The 15,145-nt window shown below is 47.6% G+C and overlaps 1 protein-coding gene across 1 annotated transcript in view; it reads right to left on the reverse strand.

The window, feature by feature from the left end:
• ATP10A (ATPase phospholipid transporting 10A (putative)) overlaps positions 1-15,145 on the reverse strand; it is a 181,647-nt gene that overhangs the window by 40,526 nt on the left and 125,976 nt on the right. The window contains 4 exon segments of the mRNA XM_051822233.2: positions 1,351-1,481; positions 2,833-2,964; positions 3,307-3,413; positions 8,495-8,580. Of these exon segments, the coding sequence (XP_051678193.2) occupies positions 1,351-1,481; positions 2,833-2,964; positions 3,307-3,413; positions 8,495-8,580 (456 nt within the window).

The following is a 15,145-nucleotide window of genomic DNA, read 5'->3' on the forward strand; positions in this document are numbered from 1 at the left end:
CCCCACCGTTCAAGGAACAGCTGGTGAATGGAAGAGGCTTCGTTGCTGGTTTGTGTTGAAGGACAATTGCTGTGATCTTGTAGAACATGGAGCAAAGGGAAGAAGTCTTTGAGAAAAAGTTATGCCTTGAAATGAATGTTCATGTACTTATTTTTGCGGAGACACAGTGTTAAACTAATATTTATGGGGTGGGAAGATGACATCTGATTAACTAACTTCTCATGATAACTTCATTGTGTTAATGGAACATCAACTATTGTGTGTGTAGTCTTAACCTGACACAGAACGAAATTTGTATTCATAAAAAAAGACCACTTTGGAAAGTTAAATAAGGCTGTTTCCTGTTGAATGAAGCACATACGATACGAGACAGCTGAGGTTCCCCCATAGGCAAAAGCTGAGCACGTGTCCTCCGGTCTTTTCTTGTTCCCAAGGAGGTTGGTGGTGATCCTCGCCCCCCTCTCCTGCCTTCTGGAGCTCTGTGACTGCCCCCAGCCTTTGACCATGCCCTTTGTGCATAGAGTCCCAGCAACAGGGAGTTGCTCGAGAGGTATGTGAGTGAGTAGCAAAAGTAATCATAACAACAATAAACAATGCAATGTGATAGCCTGGAACAGCAAAGGCACATCAGTGGAAACACGGATGGGGTCTGGGTGAAGATGCCTGGAGTCTGGTCACAGCTAAGCACAGCAGTCAGTGTAATACACCCGTGTGAGAGGGATCTATGGGAACTCTCCATATTCATCTCTGTAGCTTTTCTGCAAGTCTTAAAATTATTCCCAAATTAATTTTTTTAAATAACTGAAGGGTGGCATTTGGCCTAGTGGTTAGGACTCCCATGTCCCACATTGGAGTACTTGGGTTTGCATTGGACCTCCACTCTCAATTCTAGCTACCTGCCAGTGTAGATCCTGGGAGGTAGTGGTGAGGGCACAAGTAATTGGGTTCCTACTATGGTTGTGGGAGATTTGGACTGAGTCCCTGGCTCCCAGCTGGAGAGTGAAGCAGTGGATAAGAGCTCTCTGGCTCTGGCTCTCTGCCTCTACAATAAGCTAATTTAAAAAAATTAAAGTAACTGAAAGGAAAAACAGGGATATGAAAATGATGGCTTAAACTAAATCTTCAAAACACAAGAGTCTTAAGAACGGCAAAAGAGCATTTTAACAGGAACATCACCCCGGGAAAGATCCTACAGATGAATTATGTGGAAGAATAAAGAGCAGTATTTCAGGCAGACACTCATGGTCCTCTAAGATAGAGAGTTTACAGGAAACTCATAGCAGAGGGTGAGGAGTTTCTGTTCTCTGCACAGAAGTAAAGTGGTTACCCTTCAGTTCTTGGTACTGTTACCTGCAGAACTATTATCATTGTCAAAAATGAGTAAACTGCAGCTGTGACTGGGGACAAGGCGCTGCCATCAGACTCAGGGACATCAAACAGTGCTTTCTTCTCTTGATGCCGCTGTATCCACAATCCATGGCCTGTCGTAGCGTTCATCCAACAGAAAAAAAGAACACTGTTAGTGGCATTTAAAGTAAAACTTCAAGACTGCTGTTTTACACACACACACACACACACACACGCACGGTTTATTAGCCTGCTTAGTCATGTAAGAAAGCAATAGCCATATTCTTGGCACCCGTGATCAGACTGCTGGTCAGAACTGGCACTGAGACTCTTCCTGACACCAAGAGTTTCCCATTATTAGTGCTGAGTGCCACTGCTGATCACAATGCAGGAAATTCATGTATGTGGCAGCTGACAGCATGAAACCCCCCAGAAAGGAAGTTTGCAATTGTAGCTCACAAAACCTCTGTCTCATGAGATGCTTAACGAGAAAACAGTGGGATCCAGAGACAGCTCCTATTTGTTCCTTTGTGGAGACTCAAAATCCACGAGTTGGGGTTCAGCATTGTGGTGTAGTGAGTTAAGTCACTGCCAGTGACACCAGCATCTCACATGAGTGCCAGTTCAAGCCCTGACTGCTCCACTTCCACTCCAGCTCCCTGCTAATGTGCCTCAGAAAGCAGTGGAAGATGGCCCAAGTAGTTGGGATCCTGCCACCTTCATGGGAGAGCTCTTGGCTTCTGCCTGGCCCAGCCCCAGCCATTTGTAGCCATCTGGGGAGTAAACTAGCAGATAGAAGATCTCTTCCTATCTCTCTGTCTCTTCCACTCTGTAACTCTGTTTCAAATAAATAATTAAAAAAAATTCACATATGGACTCTGAGAAGTCAATGTTGACACAGCCTATCTGATAACAGAAGTCTATTTCATGCCCTGTACATCTGGGTCTACTACTCCAGAGACCATGTCACATCCAAACCTGGTACATGATGGCTGCAGAGCAAGGACACGGTGCAGGTCATTTACTGGGATCATGACATACTTCTCTGCATGGCTTTCCTGTGGTGCCATACGCGGTCTGCTTATCAAAGGACCGGGAGAGGACTGCAGCCCTCAGAGTGACCTAATTGCTAGCCCCTTCTTGATATCTCAGTCACATTCTCTCTGTTCATGAAGTTCCCGTTAGTAGTGTTCTCTGCCATTGGCCTTAGTTCATCCCAGCTCCCACTGCATTCACTACTAGTGCCATGATGAAGCAAAGCACCCTTTCAGCCAAGCAGTGGCCATTCCTTTGCCGAGCCTGCTCGTCTAGGCATCCCAGTGTGGTCTGTGCTGAGGCAATCGGCCTTTGAGTTTAAGTCAGAGAAAAACGTGATGCGTGTTTGAGCTTAAGAGGGCTGGATCAGAGTGAGTTGGGCATTGCATGGGGCTCCCTTGCAGGCTGTGGATAGCACCCAGTCACCTGGGACCCATCTGGGGGACTTACCGACCGCTGAAAACAGAGACATACAAATGAGGAGAAGGACACACCAGAGCACATCGCAGTTCATCTGCCTCTCAAGCTGGCTGCGCTTGTAGCGGGGTCCGCTGTTGTTCAGCAGAGCTTTGGTTTCATGTCCTGTGACCGGGGTGGGGCGGGGGGTGATGACGGGATGTGAAGAGTGAATTACTATGCCGTCATCTAATAAGCCTCATATGATAAGCACGGTTGAAACAGCAGGGTAGGAAATCAATCTTACATATGTAACAATCGTGGAGAAACAAGCAGAAAGATATAAGCTCAAATGCCAAGACTTTTGAATAATGTCTTCTTGCTTTTGCTCCTTTTTTTTCAAAATTTCTACAATGAGTATATGCAATCTTATAATCAGAGAAATAATGGAGGAGGAGAAATGTCCACAGAGCACCATGTGATGAGCCAGCGCCATCACAGAGCACAGTGGAAGGTGCCCGTGCCTACCTGCGTAGATGACAATGCCCACCACCGCCTCTGTGTTCCTGATTGTGCACCCTCGCAGCAGCAGGTTTTCTTTATACAGTGCGGCCTTCTTCCCGTTGTCGTGAATGCTGTTGGGGAGCAGGGGCATGCGTCACGTGCTGCATGTATGTGCCTCAGGTCTCAAGCAACTGTGCCTTGGGGAAGGAAGGACCTGATGCCTCAGAAGTTCATGAACGCTGGGAGGCTGGATGAGGAAGGGACGTGAGGAGCCCCCAGTGTGGGTGGCTTGTCTACACCAGTGAGAGGAGGCTGCTAGCAATTCAGTAGGATTTGGTCACCCAGAAGCAGCTCAAGAGACTCCTGCTTCTTTGCTTACTTTGCACGGGTTTTCACCCCAGGGACTGACCACAGCTGGGAAGGGCCAACCCTGCATCTGAGGGGCAGAGTTAGGAAGTGACCAAGGAGGGTCTCCTGTATGTCCCCTACTCAGTATAGGAAATCGTACTCCTCATCGGCTCTCACATTGACAAACTACACAAACATTGCTCTGGAAGAGGGATGAGATTGGTTTCAGCAACATGTTTTGCTTCCTTTTTTCATACAAAAACTTGTAAAGTTAGAAATACTAATACACTGAATTTGAAATACGATAAACTCCACGAGACAATATTATACATTCTGTTTGATTGCTATGTAGATCTTCAAGGATGGTCCCAAGTTTAAGCCACATTCTCAGACTCGTCCTCCTGGCCCACAAATGGCCGAGGCTGGTCAGACTGGCCAGTGCAAGGACCACACTGGGACAGATATGGTCCTGGGAACCCCATACGTGGCTCTCAGCCGAGGTCTTGAAGACCTCCTGAAATACGGCAGGGATTTTGCCTAAACTCCTCCAGGCAATGATTCCAAGGTGGAAGGTCTTCAAAGCAGCCACCCTTTTGTGTCCTCAGGGTACAGTTCTCCCCCCCACACCCATCATCTAAATGCCTCTTCTTCCATCCCCAGAGGCTCACCAAGGAGCATGGCAGGGCTTTCCCACCTGCAAAGTCCTAGGATGGTACCCACTGACCAGAGGGACAAATACATTCTCTGGTGAACAAAGGAAACTCAACAATAAAGTCAAGGCTAGCACACACGTTGGGAGGGTGCATTATTTTCAAGTGTGCTATTTACCAACATAGCAGCCGCTTTTCTGCAGAGCAAACGCTAAGGCATGTGCAGGGGATGATGAGTCAACACCGTGCCAGTGGCTCACGTAGGCAGTTACAGTGCAGGGTCAAGGCTGAAACCTCACAGCCAGCTAAAAGCACCGAGACCAGCATGTACTGGACATCATTAACTACGCAACTCTGCTCCGTTCTGCCCGAGTGAGAGAACACTTTCAGCTGCATTTCTCACATGGAGCAGCTGGACCCGGGAACCATTTCTCTGAGACAGCCGCAAAGAATGAGTCATCTCAGAGTTCTCATCATGCTCCCAAAGAACAAGAGATCAGCTCGACAGAAGCAGGAAAAGTATTTCACATTCAGCCTTCCTTTTGTGTCCTAGGAGTCAGCTTCTGCACTTTCACTCAACTGAGGACTGAGAATGCTTGGGAAAACTACATCAGCACTGAACACATGGACACTTTTTTTTGTTTATTATTCTCTAAAATAAGTATTACAATATTTTACATGGCACTTATTTTTATAAGGTCCCATATGTTATACAGCAATGATTTAAAGTATTCGAGAAGATATACATGTTATATGCAAATACTATTATATTTTTATATAAAGAATTGAGTTTACACACAGTTTGGTATCCTGGGGAGGTCCTAAAACCATTCTCCTGAGGACGACTGTGCTGTGCTTTCTAATTAGACCAAACCTGACTGAGAGGCACCCCCAGCAGGCACGCTGGCCTGGACGGTGCTGCAGGGACAGGCAGCAGGTGCACGGGGACAGCAACCTGCTCCTGCATGAACAGGGCCCTCCTCAGAAGGAGCTGGAAGGCAGGAGAATGGCATCACCCAGAAGGTCCAGAACTCAGCAGCTAAAAAGCTACTTTGGATTTCTGAGAGAGACTTGGCTAAAGGTGGAACAGGCTCATGGCCAAACAGGCATGGAGTTGATTCTGTGACAACATAAGCCCATCAAACTGCACTCAACACTGCTCCTTTGCTCTGGGCCAAGTTGTGTCTCTCAGAATTGCTATGTTGAAATACTCGCCCCCAGGACCTCAGCTTCTGAGTGTGTTGAGACTTGAAGAGGCAATGAAGTTAAAATGTGGTCATTAGGGTGGGCCCTAACCCAATATGACTGGGGTGCCTATAGGGAGAGAGATGCGGACACGGAGACACATGGACAGAAGAACATGATCTACAAGCCAAGGAGAGCAGTCTCAGGGGAGACCAACCCTGAAGGCTTGATCTTGGATTTCTAAGCTCCAGACCAGTAGGGGGGTGGGGGGGGATAAACTGTTAAAGCAGAGCCCAGTCTGTGGCACTTGGTAAGGCAGCCCTGGTGGTTGAACACATCCTGTAACACTAAATTCAAGCCTCTTAGAAGAGCTCACCTACTTCAAGTTCCCAGCCCTTTTGGCTCATCAAGCCAATCTCTTCTAAATCAAAACTGTCCAGAAGCCAAACATGATGAGTGAAGACTGTCTGATAGCATCCACCACTCACTAAAAAGAGCTACAGGCACAGGCTCCTTAGGAAACGGCAGATTTCAGTTAATAAATGTCCAGCCCTCCTTGCTTTCTCAGAAGGTGTTACATCATCTGGGCTGCACTTGCTCTTGGTCAAAATTAATAGGCCTCATTCATCTGAGTGCCTGCCTATGAAGACAGCTGAGCACCAGTGACTATCAGAATGTTGGCAAAAGCCTGCAATAGGTGTACAAGTCCATCTGCTCAGACACAAGAGTGCAAGGCTGCAGAGCCCAAAGCCACAGGATCCAGTGCCAGAGGATGGAAAGCTTGTAGAGCTGTCTTCAAGACAACTTCCTCCCCGGGTCACGGAAACACCCTGAGACCTAGGCCCTCCTCTCTGCTTCATCCGTTAGGGCTTCAGTCAGCCTGGTCACCTGGACCAGCAACCCAGGATTCCTTGATTGATCCCTCCTCCCTCCTTGTGACAGCCACTCAGACACTGTCCTCAGTGTTAACTCCACCCCACTGGCTCTGATCAATCCACAGCCTTCTTCTCACTATGTGCCGCGCTGACCTAATGTAGGCTTCTGTATTTCTCTGCCTGAGGCTGCAACACACCATTTTGGCCTCAATATCAGCAGGCTTGTTTCTCATGTCTGTCTCCTACAGAGTCCCCAGAGCAGTCTTGTGGGCACAATGACTTCTCCGTTTCCCTGGGAGAAACCTCTGTGGGCTGCTTGCTTCTGGCTTGGCGTGCAGGGCCCAGTCTGCCCTGCAGTCCCATTCTCAGCCCTTCCTGTGCAGGCTTTCTGCCCCAGTCACCCACACAGCACATTCTGTGTGTCCCACCCTGGCCTCTGCCTGGAAGAGTTTGGCCCTCCAACCTGGTTTTACAACCTTTTTGGGTTTGACAGTCTTTAGGAAGATTCTCTGCAGGACCTTCAGTCAGGGCTCCTCCTGTCTTATTCCTTTTTGTACCCTGATGCTTACCTCTGAGCCTGGAAAACACTGAAGTCAGCCACTGACCTTGGCTTTGGGTTGGGTCCGTCCAATGGGGATGTTGGAAAGGACATTCATTGGAGGAACAGAGAGGCTAGGAAGTTAATTAGCTATTTCTTCTTAGAAAGTGAACACTGGTTGGCTGTATCCCTTGACTAGAGCTGAGTTTCTCCACCAGGGAGCCCCCTCAACACAGACACAACACTCCTGGGCCCTGGGGAAGATGCACAGAGTTCACCTTTTACTGTGAACAGTTTGCATTCACTGGTTCACACTACCACCCATCATTACTGCTGCCTACTGTGTGTAGGCTCAAGGACGAATGATTAATTAATCAGCTAATGGGAAGCTTCACCCTAAACTGACAGCTCTCAGAAACGGAGCCTATTTTCAGAAGCACAGCTTCTCTCCTCCTCTTTTCCATAGATCCATGGAAAGGCCAATCTGCACTGGGCCACTCAGCAGCAGCCTGGCCTCAACTGTGAACTGGCACTGTGGAGCAGGACAGCAGCAGGGAGGAAGTCCCACATTCTCCAGATGAGAGAGATGAGCCTGCAGGAGGTGCTGATGCATGGAAGGGCAAACCTATGTCTTTCAGGTCCTTGTCACCTGCCTCGTTCTTTATGATCCCATACTTGATAGCCCCAATTTGCAACTTAGCAACTATGTCTTGCCACTCCCTGTTCTTGCCACTCCAACTGATTATACTCACATTATTATTATTGTTGCTGTTGTTGATGTTGTTGTTAAGGAAACTTCCAAATAGACATGAAAGTAGACAGAATAGCATAATTATTTCCCATGTACCCATGGTCAAGCTTCAACAAATGGCCAATCCTGTGCCATTGATTTACCTTTTTGTCTTTCTGTTTTAGAGCAAGGGAGAGACTAGACTATTAGATACACCATAGATAGCCAGATAGAGGGATAAATTACTGTTTACTGTTTCTCTTTACTCTTGATTAGAATAAAATAAACATGAGGGAAAGGAACTTTGTCTATTTAGTTTACCAAGCTGTATCCAGAGCTTTGACATGGTCTCAGCATATAGTACGTGCTCAATATATACAAAGATATTTTAAAATGTTCGTAAAAATGGAATAAACAGGTAAGTTTTTTCTGGTGTAAACAATTTTGAAATCCATGCATCGTTTTTTCATCATACATATTTTCCACGAACTATTTGGAGTCCCCTCCTTATCTGTGTTCAATGACTGAGTGAAAGATAAATGGAGCGATTTCCACACAGGTTCTTCCTGCCTGGCTCCTGCTTCCATGGAGTAGGACCACACGTCACCAGCCACGCTTCCTTTCACTCCTCTCACTTTCCCAGGGCCCACTAGGAGATGCAGAGGCAGTAACTCTTCATTATGGATGGTGCTGGTAAGTTTCTACTTCTGGCAGAGTCTTGCAAACTAGTTCCACAAGCAGGCAAGGATGCTCAGGTGCTGGGAAACATTTGCAAGAGACTGTACCACATGGCAAAGAGTACTGCATGCACGTTTACAACTCTGTGTGTATGTGTGTGTACTTCATTGAACAGAAAGAAAAGCATGAGAAGATACATGATACTCACATGCAACCATGAAACCTAGACAGGTTATTGTTTGGCTTCTCACACTCGATTACGCTGGTGAACGTCAAAGGATTGAATTCGGAGACCTAAAATAATAGCATGGACATATTAGAGAAATCTGGGATCAAGCTGTTCCATTCTAATAGGCACTTGTTTTTCTGTCTCAAATCCATGACAAGGAAACTTCAGGGAAGAATTCCACCCACGAATTTTTGCAGAATGCCAATGCACACATGGCACTGATTTTTAGATTTCTCCTTTTTATAATGAAGAATAAGTAATCATTTCATAATGAATAAAAATTAGTGGACTAGTATTGGGCAGTACATGAGCTGAAATGACTGGGGCTCTATCACAAAATAAGAGGATATGAAGTAGTGGTAAAGGAAGCCACTGATGGGGGAAAGGAAGGAATGAATTCCTGAGATGGATCAGCACCTTCTGATTTTCTATATGGATTCAGAGACAAATTCCATCTGGAAAATAGAAACTTACACTAAAAAACCACATAGATATTTGATGAGAAAGATTTAAATAGCCAATACATAAGGCAACCATTTATTATTCTCTTCTGTTTAGCCTAGCAGTTAAGACACCTGTGTCCCTCATGAGAGTGCTTGGGTTGGTTCCTGGCTCTGGCTCCTGACCCCAGCTTCCTGCTAATGCAGACCCTAAAAAGCAGCAGTAGTGATGACTCAAATAACTGAATTTCTGTCAGCCATGTGAGAAATATGTACTGATTTCCTGGCTTCTGGCTTTGGCCCTGGCCTAACCCTGAACATAACAGGCATTTGGGGAGGGAACCAGAGGGTCTTGCTCACATAATTACATCATCCAGGAAAGAAAACGTGCAGGTGGTTAAAAATCACAGAAGTGGCATAAATGCTGCTGACATCACCCCAGGTAATTACTGCTCAAGCACAACAAGGCACTTCCCTGTGGAGCACAGCCATCAAGGTAACTGTCTCAGATTCAGTTCTCACTGTTTGCCAGTGTATTCATGTATATTAACAGGAGGACTCATAGAAAATAGTGCAGCTCAATACCTGGAAATCAAATGTTACTTTATTTTATTTTAGTTTTTAAAAATATGTGGTTATTTATTTGAAAGGTAAAGTTACAGACAGAAAGAGTGACACAGAGAGAGATCTTCCATTTGTTGGTTCGTTCCCCTAAACGGCCACAATGGCTGGGGGCTGGGCCAACCCAAAACCAGAAGTCGGGAGCTTCTTCCAGGTCTCCCATGTGGGTACAGGGGCCCAAGGACTTGGGCCATCCTCCACTGCTTTCCCAGGCCACAGCAGAGAGCTGGATCGGAAGTAAAGCAGCCAGGTCTCCAACCAGCGTCCATATGGAATAACAGCGCTTCAGGCCAGGGAGTTAACCTGCTGCGCAAAACGCACCAGCCCCTACAAATGCTGTTTTAAAAGGCTCTTCTTGAGGTCTCATTATCAACCAGAAACCTCTCTCCTTGGACAGAAATGGCCTCTCAGAGTGAGGCCACATTTCCGGGATGCCAGTGTTTACTTAAAGCTATGTGGATTATCTTGAAGCCTGCGGCCTGCTTTTCCAGGGCAGACGTCTGCGGATACAGAGTACAAGATGGCCATGAAGGGAGTCAGTTTCAGAGAACAGCAGGATTATTCTTGGCAGACGAGGAGCGTAGAACTTAAAATATTCTCTTTGTTTATTATTCTTTCTCTCTAAGAAAAATGTAATGTACATGGCTCTGCAGTGGTAGGACATTCTGTCTCTGGGACTGCAGAACTGCATCTGTAGTGTTCAACCATCAGTCACGTGCCTCGGGGAATGCGCGTGCCAGGCGCACGGGACACCTGGCTCCATCTGCTTCCTCTGGAACTGGGGAAGATTTTGAGGAGTTTTAGAACAAGAGTGACTTTTAGAGACTTTTATGGGTTGAAGTGTACCCTTCCACTATCCTCAGAATTTCTAATGCTCAGGATCCCAGAAGTACCTTTGTTATAAGACAGGGCCTTTAAAGAAGTAACTGAGTTACAGGGAGGCCATGGGTGTTGACCCCATCCAGTAAGACTGGGGTACTGTCAGGAAGAAGGGATCAGCACACACACAGAGAAGACCACGTGAGGACGCAGAGAGAAGGCGGCTGTCTGTAAGCCAAAGCGAACCTCAGGAGAGGCCAGTACCACCACCTTGATCTTGGACTTGGAGCCTCCAGTACTGTGAAAATAAACTTTTGTGTAAGCCGTCTCGCCTGTGGTACTTTGTCAGGGCAGTCCCAGAAAATGAATACAGAGACCATCTTTGAGTTTTTGTGTAAAAGAGCATTTCACAACAGAAGCACACCTTTTGGGTGAAGAAAGTTCTATTTGCATTGACTATTTCTAACAACAAGCAATGCAGTAACACTTGCCATGTAAGAAATCTATCTATTTATCCTTCCATCCAGCCACCCACCCATCTGCCTTATTCCAAACCAACTGCAAGGCCATGTCCTAGTTATCTGCAGCCAGACTTTGGTCAACACTGCCCTCTGGAGCATGAACACACGCAGGGGGCCTCCATACACCCTTCTGTGCTGAGCACACTAACTTCATTGTTTTAAGAAGTGGATAACCAAGGGGAGTTAGTTCACGGAGGGGTGCAGTTGTGACACTTCCTCAGATGCCTGCATCCCATATTGGACTATCAGTTTGGGTTCCAGCTACTCCACTTCCTTTGCAGCTTCCTGCTGATTTATGCTGGGAGGCAGTAGATGATGGCTCAAGTGCCTGGAACCCTGGAGACACAGATGGAGTTTCAGGCTCCTGGTTTTAGCCTGGCCCAGCCCTGGCTGTTGCAGGCATTGAAGAGTGAAGCAACAGATTGAAGATATACAACTCTCTCTCTCTTGCTCTTCCTTTCATGCTGATAAAATAAATAGGAGGCTAGCACTGGGGCAGCAGGTTAAAGTCCTGGCCTGCTGTACTGCCATCCCATATGGACGCTGGTTCAAGTCCCGGCTGCTCCACTTCTGATCCAGCTCCCTGCTAATGCACCTGGGAAAGTAGTAGAAGATGGCCCAAGTCCTCGGGCTCCTGTACCCATATGGGAGAGCCGGAGAAATCTCTTTGCTCCCGGCTTCGAATTGGCTCAATTCCAGCTGTTGGGGCCATTTGGGGAGTGAGCAGATGGAAGACATCTCTCTGTCTCTATCTCTCTCTGTAACTCTGTCATGCAAACAAATAAAATAAATCTTTAAAAATAAATAAATAAATAAATAAATAAGCTTTTTTAAAGGCTTTTAAAAAGTCCATAGAAAATGGAGTTAAAATTTATTTGCTGCAAAAGAATTTGAAAACCCATGCATAGTTATTTTCTTTTTTTCCCTTTTTTTTTTTTTTTTTGACAGGCAGAGTGGACAGTGAGAGAGACAGAGAAAGGTCTTCCTTTGCCATTGGTTCATCCTCCAATGGCCGCCGCGACCGGCGCACTGCAGCCGGCACACCGCGCTGATCCGATGGCAGAAGCCAGGTACTTCTCCTGGTCTCCCATGGGGTGCAGGGCCCAAGCACTTGGGCCATACTCCACTGCACTCCCTGGCCACAGCAGAGAGCTGGCCTGAAAGAGGGGCAACCGGGACAGAATCCGGCACCCCGACCAGGACTAGAACCCAGTGTGCCAGCGCCGCAAGGCGGAGGATTAGCCAAGTGAGCTGCGGCGCCGGCTGCTATTTTCATAATATACACTTTCCATGAATTTTGAAGACCCTTTATCCAGGTGGGAAAGATGAAAAAGCTCTTGAAATGGATGATGGCAGGCCGGCGCCGCGGCTCAATAAGCTAATCCTCTGCCTAGCAGCGCCGGCACACCAGGTTCTAGTCCCGGTCGGGGTGCCAGATTCTGTCCCGGTTGCCCCTCTTCCAGGCCAGCTCTCTGCTGTGGCCAGGGAGTGCAGTGGAGGATGGTCCAAGTGCTTGGGCCCTGCACCCCATGGGAGACCAGGAGAGGCACCTGGCTCCTGCCATCGAATCAGCGTGGTGCGTGGGCCACGGCGGCCATTGGAGGGTGAACCAACGGCAAAGGAAGTCCTTTCTCTCTGTCTCTCTCTCTCACTGTCCACTCTGCCTGTAAAAAAAAAATACAAGAAATGGATGATGGTAAAGTTTGCACAGAAAGGTGAATGAACTCAATGTCACAGAACTGCATACTAAAAATGGTCAAAATGGTAGATTTTGTGTTATGTTTCACAATAGTAAGAAAAAAATTTGAAAGCAAATCTAAACATTGAGAAGCGATTATGAAGAAATAATCTCCAAGTAGACATCTGGGACCTCTTCCTACAAGTACGAGAAGTCTCACGTGTGAGTAATTCTTGTCCGCAGCAGCAGCACAACTCCGGGCTCTGGAGACTTTGCTAAATGCCAGGTGTGTGCTGCGGGCAGTCCCGCGCTCTCACAATGCTGCCAGGAGGCTGGTTGCAGCACGACCTCTAATTTAGGATCGTTAAGGACAATGCCCAAGGTCACGGTAGCCTCCAAGTGACAGAGAATCTTCCCCGGCCTCTGTCTAGACATCCAGCTCAACCTTGGCCATTCACAGAGAGAATCTTGTGTTAACAGGAGAAGATCATGCTGTGGCTAAGAAGCCAGAGAATGCATAACAGATTCTACAGAAATTTCCAGAAACACTTCCAGTACAGTGCACTTTAAAATGTTCATGTTTTTAAACCCTGCGTCAGTTACATGCACCTGGTCTGGCTGTTGGTACCCTCTTCCCACCTTCAGCAACACCATGACGCTGAGTTAGCAGAACTGACCCACAGCTGAAGTAAAAAGTCAGGCATCCTGGGATTTAATCCTATTTCCTCTGAATGCAAGACTTCTGGCAAGTGAAGAGAGAACATGTGGATGTGGATTTCCAAGGCTGCTCTAGCTGTGTAAGCGGGAGTCTGCAAGAAGCCGAGGTGGCGCCTGTGACAGCAGGCTTACGGCTGCGGAAGCAGCGGCACCTCCGAGAATGCTGCTCACACAGGCAGGTCTTAGCCACAGCAAGCCAGGCGCCTCTGACCGAGTGCAGCTGATGACAGGAAGAGCTCACCCACTGCAGAACACGCAAGGGCCACTCAGTACTTCATCAGCAACCAAATGCGCGGTTTCTGTTGTTTCCCTTGCAATAGTTCTGAAGCTTTGGACAAGGTGACCTGACCTCTATCAGAGAGCCCTTCAGCTCTGACCTTGAACTCGCCATTCTGCTCAAAACTGCAGTGTCACCTCAGTGGGCAGCATTCCCTTCCTTCCTGGATGCCAAGAGCTCAGAGGCAGCCTTCCTGCTGACACGCAGTGCCTCCTGCAGGTAGAACAGGGGTCTGTGCAGGTGCTGCATCTGCCTGACCAGCAAGATGGGGAGGTGTGTGTCTACTTCAGCAGTGCCCAGACTGGTAGCTGAATGAAGGTTTGAGTCACAGGAAAGATTCTATTACTAAGCTTGCACAGTTGGCTCTCTATACCCACAGGCTCCACAAGTGCAGATTCAAGCAACCGTAGATAGCAACTATTAGAAAAAAAATTGCATCTGTACTGAACATGTATTCTTGGTAGACACCAAAGGAATTTTGTAGTCTGCATTTGCCTTAAACAAATTACTAATAATGTTCAATAAAAGCAAAAGTGGATTTCCTCCATATTAAAACAGAAGCAATGAGCAGATACTGTTACTTTTTTTGCATCATCAAAGGAGTGAAGTAAGCCATTTCCCACTGCTTCAGCAGATGGGGTCAGCACGAGGCACAGGTGCACACGTGGAGAATCTTCAGGCATGCTGCCGACAAGGATCCTGCCTCTCTAGGTGGAAATTTCAGAGTGAGGCCATCTGTCCTGGTCTCTGGATGAACTGGGCACAGCAGTGTGGTGAGGGGATGCCCAGAGTCCAGCAGCACCCCCACCACAACCGCACAAGTTCACACCCTCCTTTGTCAGCTGCATCTGGACCCTGTCCTAAAAACGCCCTTGATAAGGAACACAAAGTCCTTGCTGCATGTCCAGCCCTCGTGTCACCTCTGGACATCAGTCTCAGGACACTCGGGAGGATGAATGCCGTATCTCCAACTGCCTGCCTGGCTTTGGTCTTGTCATTTGCAAAAGGCCTGTTGCTGAGTGATCGTGGTGATAACAAAGGCTAGTCTGAGCACAGAAGTATTCTGTCTTAACAAAGCCTTGGTGATGGATGCTGCTCTTCATACCCTGTAGCAGCCATGAGGCTCTGCCCAAGGTCACTGCACTGACTCCTCACTGCGACCCCCCGCATCTGCTCCTGCCACTTGGGGTGCCCTGCTGAGGCTCAGACCTCTCTCCATTTTCACTTTCCCACTCCACTGCATCCAGCTACCTGCCCTTGCATCTCAGGGTGCATCTTTTCTGGAGAAGCCTACCTGACGGTCCCCTAAGTAAGACAGGCAGGTGCCGATGCTCCAAGCTTGCACAGCCCACTGAGATGTCAAACCTTGTGCTTGTCCTTGCGTGGCTGGAGCTGGCTCCCACTACTCCTTCACTGTACACCACAGCCTCCTGAGAATAGGCCCTCTGTGCCCTGCGACAGAACAGAGTCTGGTGTCCACATGGTGGAGGGGTGGTGAGCGCTTATTCTGGAAGGATTTCATGTGGCACAGAGCTCTATGCTGGGCTCAGAGCTTGT

Source organism: Oryctolagus cuniculus, chromosome 12 (assembly GCF_964237555.1).
Source record: "Oryctolagus cuniculus chromosome 12, mOryCun1.1, whole genome shotgun sequence".
Lineage (NCBI taxonomy): Eukaryota > Metazoa > Chordata > Mammalia > Lagomorpha > Leporidae > Oryctolagus > Oryctolagus cuniculus.